The sequence below is a fragment of the Varanus komodoensis genome, unplaced genomic scaffold, assembly GCF_004798865.1.
Source record: "Varanus komodoensis strain SLA01 unplaced genomic scaffold, ASM479886v1 scaffold2, whole genome shotgun sequence".
Taxonomy (NCBI): Eukaryota; Metazoa; Chordata; class Lepidosauria; order Squamata; family Varanidae; genus Varanus; species Varanus komodoensis.
This window is the reverse complement of record NW_025335568.1, coordinates 29,743,641-29,760,872: the sequence shown is the minus strand read 5'-3', so window position 1 is coordinate 29,760,872 and position 17,232 is coordinate 29,743,641. Positions and strand designations below refer to the sequence as shown.

General features: G+C 40.4%; 1 protein-coding gene across 1 annotated transcript in view; it reads right to left on the bottom strand.

Moving 5' to 3' along the window:
* Positions 1 to 12,190: 12,190 nt before the first annotated feature.
* FAT4 (FAT atypical cadherin 4) overlaps positions 12,191 to 17,232 on the bottom strand; it is a 131,085-nt gene continuing 126,043 nt past the window's right edge. The window contains exon 17 of the mRNA XM_044428455.1: positions 12,191 to 15,429. Within this exon, the coding sequence (XP_044284390.1) occupies positions 13,562 to 15,429 (1,868 nt within the window). The 3' untranslated portion in view covers positions 12,191 to 13,561. The remainder of the gene's footprint in view (positions 15,430 to 17,232) is intronic.

Here is a 17,232-nt window from a genome sequence, read left to right as displayed (position 1 = left end):
TCCTTTTAAAAAGAAGTTGAAAGCCACTCTTGCTGAATAGACGTTAATGGTCCATGCACTCTTTTGCTGAATCCCCAGCCCCTGGAATCTGCACAGGCTTACACACACTCTCTCTCTCACACACACCACTTAAAAAGAGACCAATAGAAAGTGTATCTGACACCATTAGCAGGAATTATGCCTTCCTTACTATACAGACCCACCTTATTATGCATGAAGTAGCAGCTAAATTGTGGGCAGTGCAACCTTTCATCTTCTTTAATAAGATAGGGACATTGAATTCCTGAGTTAAATGAGGGCTAATGAGACTCTTCCTCATGCATATGTACCTTTCCTCAAACGGTTCTCACCAAAACACAAAAAATGGTAAAGAATGATAAGCTTGGGGGAAATGACTGAGTCCATTTAATTGGAATGAAGGCTGTAACACCTATCTCAGAATTTAATTTTTACATTGCAAGCATGATTTGCCTGTATGTTGATTTGGAACTCTTTTAATTTGACTTTCAACTAAAAGAAAATTCCCAGTTTGGGAAGCAAGAATTCTGAGCAATAAAGTAATGGACTATCTAATCAAATATCCAAACATATGGAATGGTTTCTCCACCTTGGGGCTTAATCAGAAAAAGGCCTCAGCTTTCCCTGTTGACAATAGCACTTGCAATAAACAATTGTTACTCCTTCTCAGTGTAGGAAAGATACATGGAACAAGGCACTTTCTCAAATATCCTCAACCCAGTTCATAAAGGGCTTTAAAATGGCATCTCCTGGACCCAGATACCTGGGCACTCTTGCCCCCTTTACTGCTGCCAGGAAATCTCAGAGGAGGAAGTGACCAGAAGGCATGTTTTTGAGAGTCCCTCAAACCTGGAACCCGTTCTGTGTGTGTGGAAGTGCTTAATGGTTTGCTCTAAGCAAGTCTGCATGGCAAGAGAATTTGAAACATGGTGCAGTATCCAACAGCTAATGTAAATTACAGTGTGCTTGTGTAAATTACGGTGCACAAATCAGCAGTGTTAACTGAGATGCTGATTTCCTTGGGAAGTCGCATCCCCGGTTGCTGATGTAATGGCTAATGCTATTGGTGTTGTTCTAGAAGAGTTTACAGCAGTGCAACATAATCTATATTAGCAGATATGCTTCACTGGATACTGCCAATGTGTTGTGAGCATTTTCTGGTTTTGCACAGAAGGTCTCTGGGTTGTGATCAATGAGTATAATCATCTGAAAAGAAATAGCAAGTGCTGGATAGATTGGATTCTAAGCTATTGGTGAGTATCAATAGTTTAGATACGATTGGGATTTTCAGATAAATGAGTTTTCTGTGCCCTTTTCTGTACAATTCAATGACTAATATTATAACCATGGAAGACAGATGGTTCCCTTTAAGAACCCAATGGGTTGATGACTTGATGAACCTCTCAAGTTTTGAATGGTGGTCTCAGGTATAATCCATGAATTGGTAAATGAATGGCTACCTGGGCTGCCTTTGTTGAAGTCTATGTATAACCATTCCTAAGAAAAGTAGTATATTTTATTGGATAAAAAAGAAATGGAGTACATAATACATATGTGTTCATAGTAACAGAGTCATTCTTTTTTTTTATTTTGGGTTATGGTTTGCTTTGGTTGTTTTGAAACTCACAATAAAGTAAAAGGTATTGGTGACTGATGTCTGTGAAAAAAAATGGTGCCGTCTGAATGTTGGGAAATGATGTTGTTGATTGGTCTTCAGTGAAAGAAAATGTGGCATCAAAGGGAAGTGTTACTGAACAAATTGTATCACTGCAACATAGCAAAGGAAAAGGAAAAGCTCCATCATGTTCCGTGTTAATACCTTATTAGCAAAAGGAGCTCGGAAATAAGCCTGAACATGCTTGAGAGGCATTTGCCCATAGAAGGTTTATAGTAACACTGTATAAATAAAAATGGCAAGGCAGCATTTCATCACCGTCATAAACAATCGATCAGCAAACGCTGCTTAAAAAGGGAACGTGCATTTATGCCATTGGAGCTGCTCCTCCTAAACACAGATTAGGTCACCTAATGAATTTTCCGTGAGTTTCTGAAAAAGACATTTTATGTATCTACTTCTGGCTGATATATACTGTGACTCTAGAGTTTCATATGATAATGGTATTTTTATTTTGCTGGTGAGGTTCAGCTCTGTTGGATAAGATTATGCCAGCCTTCCTAACTATTAGCTAAGGGCATTTGAGTCCCATAAAGATGCTTAGCATAAGAAATGAGAGTGAATTCCTAGAGTCTCACACTGGGCTCTTTTTCAGTCCATAAAGAATTCTTAATTAAATATTATCTGCGTTCAATATTCATTAGATTCTGAAGTTTGAGCAATGACAGCCACATGGCCATGGTGTGATAATGCATATAGTTCATCATAGGCATGCAGTGAATATGTCTTTGCTGCACACAGTTCATGCAACACACACCCCATGCACACCCAGTAACTGAGACCAAAACATGCAAAAGGAGGAGGAGCAGGAGCAGGCGGAGAACCCACTCTGATTGTCACAGGTGGGTCTCTTCTCATGACATTTAGTCATGTGTTTTCCCTGTCAACTCCCAGAGATGGTAAAGAAACATTTCCTTCCATGTATATCCACCCAGACTGTGAGATCATCTTCTAGATGCTTCACTGAACAGGTGACAAGGACAGCTAATAGGAACTTTGCAGTTGTGGTCTGGGACACTGGTAAATACCTAAAAGCTCTAGGGCTCAGGCCCATCGGACCCAATAAATTGAGAAATAAATGATGCATATGTCAATATACATATTTATGTGTAAATTAGAAACTATTCTTATAAGCTAAATTTTATACAAGGCAAGCTGATCAACTTCATGCTTCCCTTAAAGACACACCTGTGCAATGTCCACTTGCTTAAAACTGACCATTCATATGCCCTCGCTTTTCCTTTGTCTTTAAGGGTTAAATCCAGAAGAGGAGGATGAAGTGCATGTGATCAGCAAAGTACAGTATGGCACCTTAATCACTAACCATTGAGAGTGTGCGGATGTATCATAGACTATGATAACTATAATAACCCAGGCTCAAATGGTGAAACTTGCACAGTCACTGGGGAATAATTTCCATTAAGTACAGACTTTTACTTCTCAGTAAATTTTCAGTTGCTATTTGCCTTCAACACCCACAAACATCACAACAGCACTGGGCAGAGACCTCAGAGCCAGAGGACATTGCTTTGCTCTTCTTGATCCCCATTTTAGTCCAAATACCTAATTTTGGTGGTTTGAGTTCCTTCTAAAATACATTTTCTTACAGTGTATGACTTACACAGGTCTTGAAATCCTACAATCTACAGCAAGTAAGATCCAACTCTGTAATTAACAAAATGCATATTTGGGTATCTTTATTAGGACAATCAACATTCTTAATAAAAGTATTGCCAACCGTGGATTAAGGATTTTAATTTATCAGGGCCCAAAATGGCTACTTTTGGGAAAGCTTCAGGGATGGAGGAAGCCTTCTCTTTCAGAAGTTGTCCTCTGCATGCAGAGTGGCATGGTGGCAGAAGTGCCCGGGCTAATGTGCTCGCCCCAGCTCCCTTTCTCCCTGCATGTTTGTTCTTACCACATTTTGGATGCCTGAACAGGGCTAGAATCTAATAAGCAAAACTATGAGGCATATCCCTAACTGAGAATGAATTCCATTGGCGGCATCTTGATCAGATTCTGTATCTATCTGTGCTCTGCTGTATATGATGAACATGTAGTACCATGACTGACCTACTCCTGTCTGTCGCATTGTCCAACCTGGACAACACATTGCATGGCACGGGCAAAAGCTGGACCACAATTTTCCTCAGCTCAATCTCATGGCCACTTTGCTACAACAGTGCTAACAAAATGGACTTCGTACTTACCCCATAGCTAATGTCACAACAAAGCCAAGTCCTACAAAAGAATCCCGAATGAATACCTTTGAGAAATTTAATAATGCAGAGGTGTTTCACTGGTTGTTTTTTAATGGGGGAAAAATCTGAAAAAAGATGGAAGTCAATATACCAACAAGTTTAAAAATGCTTTAAATCTAATAACATTTCTTCCCATATTCCTCTAAATTTATTTGTTAGATGTATAGTCCATCTCATTAGCCAGAAAGGCATTCTGGTTATCTTCAGAGATGCTTATGTAGCTAGGGTGGGGGAAGAGAATGAGTGTCAAAGAGACAGAAATTTGTAAAAGGAGACAAAACAGTCATGAAACAAGCATTTGGCCACATGTAGTTTATTGGTTTGATTTACAGAGACTTCACTCTGGAATCTGTGTGTGTGGTTTACTCTCTCTTGCCAACCAAGTTTACCATATCAGTTTGCAGGCCTGGCAAGCTCTGAGAACTTTCCCCCTCTAATAAAAGTAGATTTGCTCAGTAGGCAGTTTGCATCTTGCCTCTGTCTAGTCATGAGATCATTATAATCAAGAAACGGAGTTCCTAGAAATTTAGGTCATTTGGAGGCAGTTTTAGCCCCCAGCAACAAGAACAGAAGAAGGCAATGCAGCTTTTCTTGCAGGCTGCCGCTGTGGAAACAGAGAGCTGGTTATTCTTTCACACTCTTGAGAGCTCAGGGCCACTGCAAAGCCCCACAAAGTACAAAGGCTGATTCACCTTGGCTGATAGTATCATGACTGATCCAGGAGGTTCTTCTTCTCAAGGCTGGCTTCAAGATTGTGTAGCGGCTATCTAAGTGCCCTCAGGTGGATCCATTGACCTGTTGGTGGGGGGCAATGGTGGCTTGCAGCTGCCATTTTGATTTCCCACAATGTTCCCAGTATTGTCTATTTGGGACATTATGCAAAATTTAAAAAGGTGGTTCAGGGAAATGAGGTTCCTCCTTCAAATAAACACCAGCTACAGTCCCTTTTGCTTGCAAAACGTTCTTTATTGCTTCTAAGTCAAATTACCCAGAATGGATTCCTGAGCATGCACAGTAGAACACTGCATAGAAATCAGGGTCTTTGTTACTTCATATGTCGCCTTTAAACTGAAGGAAAGACCTAGCCTTCCTCCTAATTAGAGTCCCCTGACTTACAATTTTTATTTGGAGGAAGAGGCAGGCATTAAGCACCAAACTGTACACATGATGGTAAACAAGTTTTTTTAATATGCATGCTTAAACTGCCCCCTTCTATTCTGAAGAATAGGCAGCTGCAAAGCCTTCATCCATAAAGTGATCCCAATCAGATGGGATGAGGGTTAGGGTTGGGGGGGCAGATGGGATGAGGGGGCCGGGGGACAGTTGCATGCTGCTAATCCTCTCAGTGACTGCATTTCAGCATGGCAGGTGCTGTGGGCAAAGAGACCCAGGGGGTCATTTTTGGCAAGATGGTAGAATGTACCACTGAACCAGGTTGGGAGCTGCTTCCTTTTTTGGGACCTCACAGATCCCTTTATTTCAAAATAAAAGTAACGAGTTCAAGGATACATATATATATTTAAAAACTCATATTAACATGTATACCACAACATGTCACTTGGTCCTAACATAGGCTGTGGTAGTTATAGCCCCTTTATCTGGAAATAAACCCTATAGAACTCAGTATGTCAGGGGTCTCAAACTCGCGGCCCACGGGCCAATTGCCGGGATGGGCGGGGCACAGGGGAGGGGCCCTGCGGCCTTCAAAGTGCCGGCGGTGCCCAGGCCGGCCTCCGGGAACCACGCAGGATGAGCGGCCCACCCCCACCACGGTGGTGGAATACTTGATGCGGCCCAGCCTCACCCAGACTCTACTTCCAGCGGCCCCCAGGTTAGTTGAGTTTGAGACCCCTGCACAGTATGTCTTCTGAGAAAATGCGTATGAGCTTGTGCTACTAAAATGCAGTGGGAATGCTGAGGACATTCAAAGCTCTAAACAACTCAGGAACAGGGTGATACTCTTTGTACATTAAATCTATCCTTGCACTCTTCTGAAGAGGTCTTCTTGACTCTTCCAAGACCAAACATGGCTCACCAGGCAACAGCACATGAGCAGAATTCCTTGGTAGTGGCAGTCACATTCCAGAATAGTTTCCCAGCTGTAGTTCAAGCAGTGGAAACAGTGGCAAGCCTTAAGCATGTCTTAAAGATGGATCTGTTTATTCAGGTTTCCCTGGCCTGTAATGGCACTACTCTATTCTATGGTTTTTAATGCAACATTTTAAATAGGTGTATTATTTTATCTTGTTTGTAAACTGCTTTTATGATTTATATGCAATTTTTATGTAAATGACTTAGCGATCTTAGGATCTCAAGCATTATATTTGTTATTTAAATACATGCATACAATGGGTAACAGAATACATAATGTGCAAGTATATGCTGGATCAGCGCATAAGTTCCACCTAGTCCAGCATTTGGTCTACACCATCGCCAACAAGAAAACTTGCAGGCAGAACACGAATGCAACAGCACCCATGCACCCATGTTCCCCAAGAACTCGAATATGTGGGCAAATTGTCTCTAATAGTGGAAGCAGTATATTGGAGGTAACGTGGCTCTCAGGGCAAGTAACTGTCCTCTATGAATATATGCAATCTTCTTTTAAGGCCATCCAAATTGGTAGTCATCTCATATGTTTTATCAGCATCACCAAAAAACATTGCCATGTGCCACACAGCATCTGCTTCAAAACATTTTAGCAAATACCGTGCAGATGTTAATTCTGATGTGCATTAAAAAAGCAGCATAAAGAAAAAAAAGAACATTGGGTTGAAGTAAAAAAGGCTCTGTGAGGAAAGCAGCATGCTTTCAAAAGAAGACAATGGATACTCTCTTCCCTGAATGATATCCAGGGCAGTATGGAGCTGTATGCAGTTCATCAAACGACTTTTTAAACTTGAGTAAGCAGGAACAAGTGAAACAAAGAGAATAGAATGAGGGAATTAGAACACTCTAAAGCCTTTCTAGCACAAAGGATAACTTTAAACTATTTCTACTCCTCAAGAGACTTTGAATCTATAATAATGGTCTGTGCATGTGTTTAAAACGCCTTTGAAAATTTCTGGTGACCGGCTGCTTTCAGTAGAGGAGCATCCAGCCAGCAGAGTCAGGAAAAGAAACATGTGCACCTGCTTGAAAAGCTCTAAAACTTTTCTGTTTGGAAAGTGGATTTAGAGGCTGGAGAAACAGGCAATTGGCTTTGCTATCTACTCAATTGCCTGCTCAACAGTTGGGACAAATACTACAAACAGTTCATCTTCTGTTCTAAAGCAGCATCAGTGAATACCTTTGTGGGCAGCATGGCATTAACATTTATTTTTTATTAGTGGAAAAACTGACAACTGGCCTATCAAAAAACCCTGTGTGGGAGAACAGAGGTAGCATTTTATGCTCAGGGATAAATCATGCAAATACAAATAGTACATCACAACTGTGAAATGGGCAATAATGCATACAGTTTTTAAAAAAATCAGAATTCAGGCAGTAGAAGAAGGGACCAGAATTCCCTTGACCTGAGGCTGCCCCTGCCTGTTTGGTTTGAGGATGACCATGCTATTATTCTGTAAATATGTGCAGGGTTATGCCGACCCATGGTTGGACTGAAGAGGTTTAATTCATGCTGTGAATGTTTCAGTTCATTCATATTTATCATTTCTTACATTTATATCCCACCATTTTTGCTCCATTTTTGAGGAACTCAAGGTGGCTTATATGGTCCTCATCCTTCATCTTATCCTTACTACAAACTAGTGATATGCTTAGGAAAAGAGTCAGACATTTATCCAAACTTACCCAGGGAATTTCTTGACCAAGCTGGGTCTAAAACCTGGATCTCCCAAGTCCCCGGCCAACACTAGTCTCTATAGCCCACTGGCTCTTCGTGACTGAAATGGCTTGCACAAATCCAGAGAAGTTTAAATGATATTGTATGTATGTGTCTGTGGAGAGGAAGCAATCAGAGATTACTGTGCTGTCCAGATGAGTGGGAGCTTCTATGTATGGAGGCTTTATATCTCCAGTGAAGAATGGAAGGAATGTAGAGGCAACTTTTCAGCTCTATCTGCAACCTCAAAATTCAGAATTTAATGTCTGCTAAGCACAAACACCTTGACAACCCTTTCCTAACAGTGCAATTCCATTGTGTCCAGAAAGAAGGAAACTCCACTGAGTTCTGTGAAAGTTACATCCATTACTATGCTGATGAATCAGCAAAATAAATGATGGAAACTGTGTGTGTGTGTGGTGCATGAGTGCACACGCACACATGCTTGCATGAGAGAGAGAGAGAGAGAGAGAGAGAGAGAGAGAGAGAGAGAGAGAGAACCATTTTTCTCTGAGTTACTGGGATATATGCAGAAATGTTTGGTTCCAGCCCTGTTTCTTATCAGCTCAGCCTCTTCAAGCAGGTGAAGCCACTGGACATGTAAAAGGCACTGCTCAAGTCATTTCCGGGAAGTTTCATCAGGGGAGGGGAATGGCAGATGCCAAACATGCTGTACCATATGCTGAAGCACTTAGATCAGCCATGTCCCCTTATGTCATGGTTGGAAGAGAAAGAGTTTGTTGCTGATGCTCTTGCTCCTCTGTTGTTTTTCTTTTGCGTATTGAATGTCACTTGCAATGCAACAAATTGCCTCGTTTGTCTCCAGTTACAGCAGTCCTGGGAAATCATAAAGTCAAAACAGAAGCAGGGAAAAGCATGAGGGGATGTTATTTTGGTCATTCTCCAGATGTGCTAGATTGCAACCCCCATCATTCCCAATTGCATGTTGCCAAGCTGCAGAAGGCTGATTTAGAGCTTCAGAATGCATTGGAAAGAATTCATTTTGCTAGTAACTTTGCACTGTGCATGGGAGGAGAAAAAAGAGGCACAAGGTTCTTTTGGAAGAGACATTCAGAAGTGGCTCAGTTATAACAATAACTACAAAAGGTAGAGGATAAACAATACATTGATAGCAAGGCTAGATGTGGATTAAAAGCATGATTGCATTTACCACATGCAGCTTGCTGTGGCTCTGAGTTTCGTTAAGAGGAAGGAGCGCACCTAAGCAGCATTAAGGGTTATACTAATTGCGAGCTGAGGGCATTATCCAGCTTTGTCATTGAACTAGCACAAAGGACATTGCACCTGCAGACAGGAGGTTCCAGACTGAGCCAGACAAGCATAATGCCCATCTGCTTGTGCAATGAAAATATTCAACTGAATTTAGCTAGCGCTATTTGGATTCATGGTATGCTGCTGTGGATACAGCCCTCATACTGGCATCTAGACAGCCTAGGCCAAATGCTCAGTCAACCACTTAGCTCATTCTTAACCTATCACCTTGTGATTTGGAGATTACAAAGGGCTACTTCTCTCTGTGAAGTAGATGTTTTAATACTTTCATCAATATGCAAATAGCAAAATGTAGGAAAAAGAAAAGCAATTACCAAGAAAAAAATGAGATGACTTCTTATATTCTTCCAGTTTTTTCTTTAACATTATCAAACACTGTCTCTTCCACTATCTCCTAATGCAGTCTTCCCCAATCTGGAACCCTCCAGATGCATTGGAATACAACTCTCATAATTCCCAACTAGCACAATAATTCTTAATATTTGCCCATGTCACCCTAAAAATGATAAAAGATCACACTTCAATAAATTAATTTTCCTGTGGAGAGAAGAAACTGTTTTTCTTTTTCCTGCATTTTGTGTTTCCATATTTCTCAAAGAGTGTGTGTGTGTGTGTGTGCGTGTGCGTGCATGCAAATGCAAAGTGTTCTTGCATCTAAAGCGTGTATGCCTTGTATTCCTCCCTGCTGTTTCACCTCTGTAAATAAACTTCATGGCGATTTTGAGGTTCCTGTGTGATTCCCTCTAAGTAATCCTTAGCACTAAATACAGAATCTTTTGTTTGGCTATTGCTCCTGGCTAATGATTCAGGCTTAGGCTTCAAATAAAGTGCCCAAGCAGGAATCCTTATTTTTTAGGGCCTAGAAGCATTTTGTAAGATTGGAGTCCTTAGACTCAGGCTGAAGCCTCAGTCAGAATTTAAGAGGCAGGACAGTCTACTTGGTTTTATTTAGCCCTGTTCACACTTCTGGAAACAATGCTTTCCCTCCACATCTCTTCAAAACAGGAGTGCCAGTTGCCCAGGTTTTCAGGGGTAACAACCTTCCACATGAGATCTCTGCTTGAAACAAAAGCCCCTTGACACCTCCCCTCAGAGATGGTTAAAATGTAAATGTTAAGTTTTGTATTTTCATTCTTCATTTATTCATTCTGGTGCCAGCTTGATGGTTCCAAGACAGTCCACCTCTGGGAGAAATAGATTGTGCAATAAGTGGACACAGAACTTCTATTTGTACCATCTCTGGGTAATCAAGCACATTTAATCTCTAGCTCATCAATAAGCTGAAACAGATGTCTTGATGGAACACAGAAAAAAGTGAAAAAGAGCTTATACGTATTCATATTACAAATGCGAAGATAGAAATCCAGTTGAAAATAATGTTGCCAATTTGGTTTAAGCTCACACTGTGTATAACTTTCCTGTAACAAAATAAACTGGTAGTCTTAAACATATTTCACAAGCATACTGTAAACTATAAGATGCTTGGTGTTAATTTCAGAAAACTTTGTTCTTTGAAGCTTTCAAGTGGAGTTAAAATCAGAGTTTGGCTTAGGTACAATCAGCATTAAGGGGATAATATTTGACCCAAAGAGGCAGCTTTTGAGCAGAAGTTTAATTATAGCAAGCCCTGGACCAAGGGATCAGCTGTAGGAGCCCTGTTATTGCAGATGAAACTAATTAAAAATGAATTCCGTTTCGGCCTACCACTTTTTTTCCTGTTGGAGGATGGAGCAAGAGATTGGTTGTACTTTTCTTGCACACAGTGACAGAAACAGAAGAACTTCAGCATTCAGCATTCTCCACACTATACCCTTCATGGTTATGGTGAAGGCAAAAACCTCTATTACTATTTTAGCCAATTATTAAGGTGAATAAACATTTTCCTAGATTTGTCAACCATTGCCTTACAATATGTGTTGAAGGATGAGGACAGTTGGAAAACCTCTGTGAAGGCCCTTAGCTTTGATTCCACCCTACTGTCTTTTCCCGGCATGTGGTGTTGGTCAGAATGTGGGTAGTTCAATCACACCCTATGCCACGTCAAACTCTATGCAAGGTGTAAGCCAAAACAGTAGTAGCCATTTTACTTTATTGGTTGCATATTTTCCCTGCCACTCCACCCTTAGGTACAACCAAGGGTCTGTTCTTTGGTGAAGAAACGTGGGATGAGGAACACAAGCAGATTCAGTAGTGGCTAGGAGTTCTCATATTGTTTCTATTGCTGCACACCAGACATTTTAAATAAATATTTTAATTCTATTATTGGCATTTACACATAGAAAGCATACAGTATGTTACAATTTTATCAAAATGTGAAAATATGAATGTTACATAAGTAACAAATGTAAAAAAAGAGCATTTTTCTTACTTTCCCTGAAAGTAAGAAAACTATTCAGTATAGGAAAATATTGATACCAAAAGCACAGTTTAGCTTGAAAAAGAAAGAGAAGCAATCCCCCACCACCAAAAAGAAAAAGAACCCCTCAGTTTTGTTTTACACAGTACAATAAAAGCTGCATGGAAACACAGGGTTTTTCCCCCTTTAAAAAGCAAATTTAAATTGTGGGAATTTAAAATGCTCAGCTTTTGTAGGGGACCCAAGGAGGCCCTTATCACAGGATCACTTTTTGGATATAATTTGTACTCTCAGGCTCGGATCCTCGAATACAAAGCGCAAGTGTATTGTATCAGTAATGAATGGTGCACACACACATAGATTAGATTACTGCTTTCCTCTTTAAGGTACATGCAAAGCAGCACCAGGAAAGGATTTTTCTCCCTTCTTGCATCATGCATTTTAAAGGGAAAAGCAGAGAAGCTTCTGCTGTTCATATGTGATACAGCACAGGCTCAAGTTTCCATACCTAATACTAAATGCATTTTTAAAAAGTGGTCCTTTGTTGCAAGAGTGCAATGAACATTTTTATTGCAATAAATATTTTTATTTCAAATGCTTCTATCATAGAATATTCTCTGTGGTAGCCCCCCCCCCAAAAAAAAAGACATCCACTCCCAGTTCCGGTAGGAAACACACTGTTTACAATAATGACAATAATGTGAATTATAGTGCATTCTGGCTTTTAAACACATTTATAAGCAACCAATTCTCACAATGGCTATAGTGAGGCAGGTTTGTCATTTTTATTATCTTCCTCTCCTTTTTACAGAAGGAAAATACTGAAACACTTCTATTGAATGGTTTGCACAGACCATGATTTGCCTTAAACTCGCATCATCACAAGTCATCATGAGCAGGCTGGAGATAATGAGGATTTTAGTCCAATAGATCTGAAAGATGCCAAGTTGTGAAGGCTTCCCAATAGCATACAGGCTGAGTACATTCGACATGATAGCCCATATTCAAGGGCTGAGTATGGAGTGACAGTTGGTTGTCCTCGAACCATGTGATGATATATGGGTTTTCATGTTATTGAACTCAGTCAACACTCACCATTGTTCTTAAAAGTCTACAGTTCAAAATCAAAGAACAAAACATGGGTTATCTTTATGGACTACTTATGGTTAAAAGTCCATAGTGTAGTGCAGCTGGATTCAGAGAACACAACAACCCATGTTTCGATCACAGCCTGTGTTTCGACATGATAATCCGCACACTACCACTGTTGTTTGAACTGAGTCATAAAGTTAGTGTTCAGGCCGAGATTAATTCAGAACCAAAAGGGGGAGGCTGTCTAGCCTGCCCTTGCACTTATTCACATGACAGATTCCATAACTACCCCTTCATTTTGATAATGCCCATCAGTTTCCATACAAGCTAGAAATACTGTTTGTTGGGGGAGGGGGGGGGAAAGGATAGAAGATTCAGAAGTTCTCACACAACCTTGTCAAAAATAAGAAAATCCTAAAGTGCTGATGAGCTTGAGCTGATTTCTAGCACCTCTTTTATTGAGAAAAATAAATTGCCCAAGCAATTGCCCAAGCTGATCTTTCCTTAAAGTATCCAGAACTGAGCAACTGCAGGATATATGAAGTACATTTCTGAAAAGAACTCAATGACATCATTCCTTCATCCAGCCTCTGCGGAATTGCTTCAAATATTCCCCACAAAAACAACATACTTGACATTTTTGCATTTCTGAACAACATATTAAAACTGGGTACAAACACACTTTCCACAATAAACCATCTCATGTCCATTTTTAGAACCAATCATTATTAATTTAAGAATCACAAACCAAACATGGAATATAGAAAATTATTTCCAAATGCCGCATGCGAAATATCTTGTTTGGAAATATAATGCATGCAGGAGAAACAAATTCAACCAATCCCACTTAAATTAATAACAACAAAATGTATCTGTCCTTTTCAGCAGCATAATGATGATTATTTTAAAAAATGTGTTCTAACCACTGGCCCTGGGTAAAAAATAAAATAAAATAAAATGCCTGCCCTTCTCTTATCTACAACGATAGAATGGCTTGAGTGTTTCATGCTTTTGCATTCTGACAATGTCAGTATGAAGTTCTATACATACTGTTCAGGTTCCCCATCTTTTGGTTGTGTTGTACCGGTTTTGCTCTCTTCATTTACATTTGCTGTTGTCTTTTCTGGAAGAGATGCCAAATCTTTAAAAACATCCACATAATGCCCAAATCCTGGCCCCCAGTTCAAAAGGTTGTCCCAGTTGAAGTTCCCTCCTTGTGGCCCAAGTTTTAAAGGTGATGTATTGTCATGAATGCTGGGTGGAGGTGCTTGCGCACCCACAGGTCCACCACCCTCTCCTCTGCGTCCTGGATATCTCCTAGGCTTCAGCCTAGCACCATAATTGTCTTCATCATCTGCATCTGACTCATTCACTTGAGATAATTTGGGCATTCTAGAGTTATACACCATAGGCTTTTCCCTATCATACTCCATCTCAGAACATGTAAATGAGTCATGGGAATCACTGTCAGATGATGATTCTGGAGCTGTAATGCCATCAGCTGGATTCCGTGTTCTTGACAGAGGCCTTCTGCAATCATCTTCAGAAGAAGACCTTCCATGGTCAGCACTGCAGATGCTTGGATTTCTAGGACGTGGTGTGTTAAGCCTCTCCACCTCTTCAATGGAAAGTCCTACAGGAGGACCACTTTCCAAAGGGCTCTGTCCTATTGGTTGCTTTAAGCGACTCCCAGGCCTGGAACTATGAGTTGACATCATCTGTGGACTCTTGCTTCTTCTTCCAAGTCTAGTGGGATAATTAAATAAGCCTGTTTGGCAAACGTCATTGTGCATTTCCAAAGGACTTCCTTCTCTTATTGAAAGATGCATTTCCCTTGCTGGGCTGTTTCTGTAGAAAGTTGATGATTTGGAAAATGGAGCTGGACTGTGACGAGAAAGATGGCTGGGTGTAGGGCATGCAGAATGACTTAAAGAAGTTGTCCTTAGACCTTGACCATATGAAGGCTGGTAGGTTAAGCTGCTTGCCCCTAGGGGCATAGGTGACTGCCTTGCAAACCCCAATGGACTGTGTCTCTGGATGGAGAATTTGGGAGTATGACTTCGGAACTGCTTATAATGCTGAATGATGTCAGCATCTGAGGGAGCAATGCTGCTTGCATTGTCTATGTCATAGTGTTCTATCTCTGGTTCAGGGGAAGCCAGAGGGGCACTGGGGATAGTCTCTGTGTTGTGTGGTATATCTGTCTCATCGAAGATGAGGTAAGGGTTTTCTCTTTCAATTATGTCAGGCTTTGGGTTTCCTTCAGGTTGTTTCCGGATAGTCATATCATCGCCATAGGGTGGTATATTATCGGGATCATCAAAGGCGTCATTCTCACTGCCCTTCTTTTTCTTCTCTTTTGCTTTCTTTTCCTCTTTGGGCCCCTTGGCTTTCTTTCCCTTGCACTGATTGCACAGGATCAAGCTAAGCACAAGCAAGGCCAGTACTGTAGCACAGCTACCCACAATGGCAGGAACGGCCCACAGTGGCAAGGAAAGTTCGGCTGGGTAAGGCTGGGGAATGCAATCATGGGCTCCATTTGCTCCTCTCTTGCACACTTGTCCCTGAGGACAGATGACACCAAGGCAAGCCACTATTGCCTCACACGTTCTTCCAGTGTAAGATTCTGGGCAGCTGCAGATAAATCCGGATTGTTCTCCAGGTTCACAGCTGCCACCGTTCTGACAAGGGTTGGAGGCACAGGCTCCAGGAGAGACACACTTGTATGTATACCACTGGTTAATGCACATTAATTCGCCCCCACAGGGATTGCTGGCACAGATATTGGGACCCCGGCAGCCAATCTTCACAGAGGTGTCCGTTCTGGATATGACAGCAAGGCTGTGCTTGCCCACGAAGGGAAGCATTTCTTCACCATACTTCAGGTAGGCAATGCAGCCATCAAAATCTAGGAAAAAATATGCATTTATTTATGCATTAACTGTATCTGTACCAATAGCTAAAACTCACTGTGCAGTTCACAACAATTAAAACCATAACATCGTTTCCAAGAATGTTTGTAAATCCCCAAAAGTATGTGGGCAATTAGCACCTTGAAGAATGCACACTTTAAAAACATGCAATTTTAAGTCATGCACTTGTAACGGTGTGCATTTTAAAATGCATGTTTGAAATATTCCCACATTCATTCTTCAATGGTAACCAGGTGTGGACTTTTAAATATGCACCTATTAAAAAGGGCTTTGAAGTAAAATTTGGAGAATTTCAGAATGCTCCAATATCTGTTGTTCTCTTATCCATGAACATATGCCTTTGTGTGCATTTCATGGCAGGAGAACAGGGTTGTGCAATGTCACTTTTTCTTTGTCTGACGCACTGAAACAAGCTTTGTATGCATATAATAAAACAAGTTGAGGCTTCCAATAGTTATGCTGAGAGTGTAAAAATAGGTCCCTTGAAGTAAAAGTACTTTATTTAAAAAGGGGGATATATTCTTCGTTAAAACCTATAACTGAAGATTCTGACCCAGGTTGTCAAACTGATGATATAGAAAACTTCTACTGAAACATTTTAAAAATCTTTCCTTTGAATTAGGTCACTTTATGCTGAAAAAAGTCCATTGTCAATGTAAAGAGTAGACAACTTTTCTTTGGGATTTATGAATAAAGAAGCATAAAATCTTCAGGTTTCAGAAGGCATTTCAAATAACTTCAGGGACCTGCACCGTGATCTAAAGAGATGTTTGCTTCAGTATTTTTTTATATTATGAAGCAGGAAAATTGCTCAGAATTCCTTTCCATTGGTTTTCAGGATTTAATCCATTATTTATACTTGGCTGTTTACATATTCATTCTTGCTTTTCTTGCAAATACTTCTCACCATACAGAATTTTATACCTTTTTTTGTAATCGTTGGTGTGTCACATGCAGCTTAATCCAATATTAAGAAACCTGTTTTAAAAAGGACTTTGGAACATACATTGATTCTTCAGGCCAGGCTCCTGTAACTTGTCCATGTCTACATCCGTCATTTTATAGTAAGACTTCCTGTCTCATGCTCTGCCAAGTATTCTGCTTGTTAATGCATAAGCTACCATTTTGACCACATAATCAATATATAGCTATAGGACAGGAATGGCAGATGCTATAAATTCATTCACACCACATCTCACAGAAACCAAAGTTATATGGATTTTGCTGTTTGTATTGGACACAGTGAAAAATGTGAAGTGCGAACTTACAGTCAGCAAGGTTACACTATCTGGTGATAATCCTTTAAGTAAGACAGATTCTTAATATAAATACCTTTCTCTAAAACATCACTCCATACTGCTTAGCTAGCCTTAGTGTATGTATCTAAACGTTGTTTCCATGTATTTTCTTTAAGACACCAGGCAAGAATATTAACACCAAAACTGCTGATTTAATCTATAAATGAAACCAATCTTTTAAACATTTCTACATTGTTCCTAGCAAGCTGTTTAGCTGCACAGCACAGAAAGCATGATTTCTAAGGCTGTGCAGCTAAAGTGATAAATGGGATAGTGTATATGCCTGCCCCATTAACATAATGAAAATTATTAAGGATGGGTACTAGAATGTGCTAGATGCCAAAAGTTCAACAGAATAATAATTTGTTCCCACCTCAGCTAGAGTATTATGTGGTCGGTAATGCTTTGCCACAGTGCTACAAGCAAGTACCAGTACTAAATGGTATCTCAATATAATGGTGCCACTTATCTGACAGTGTG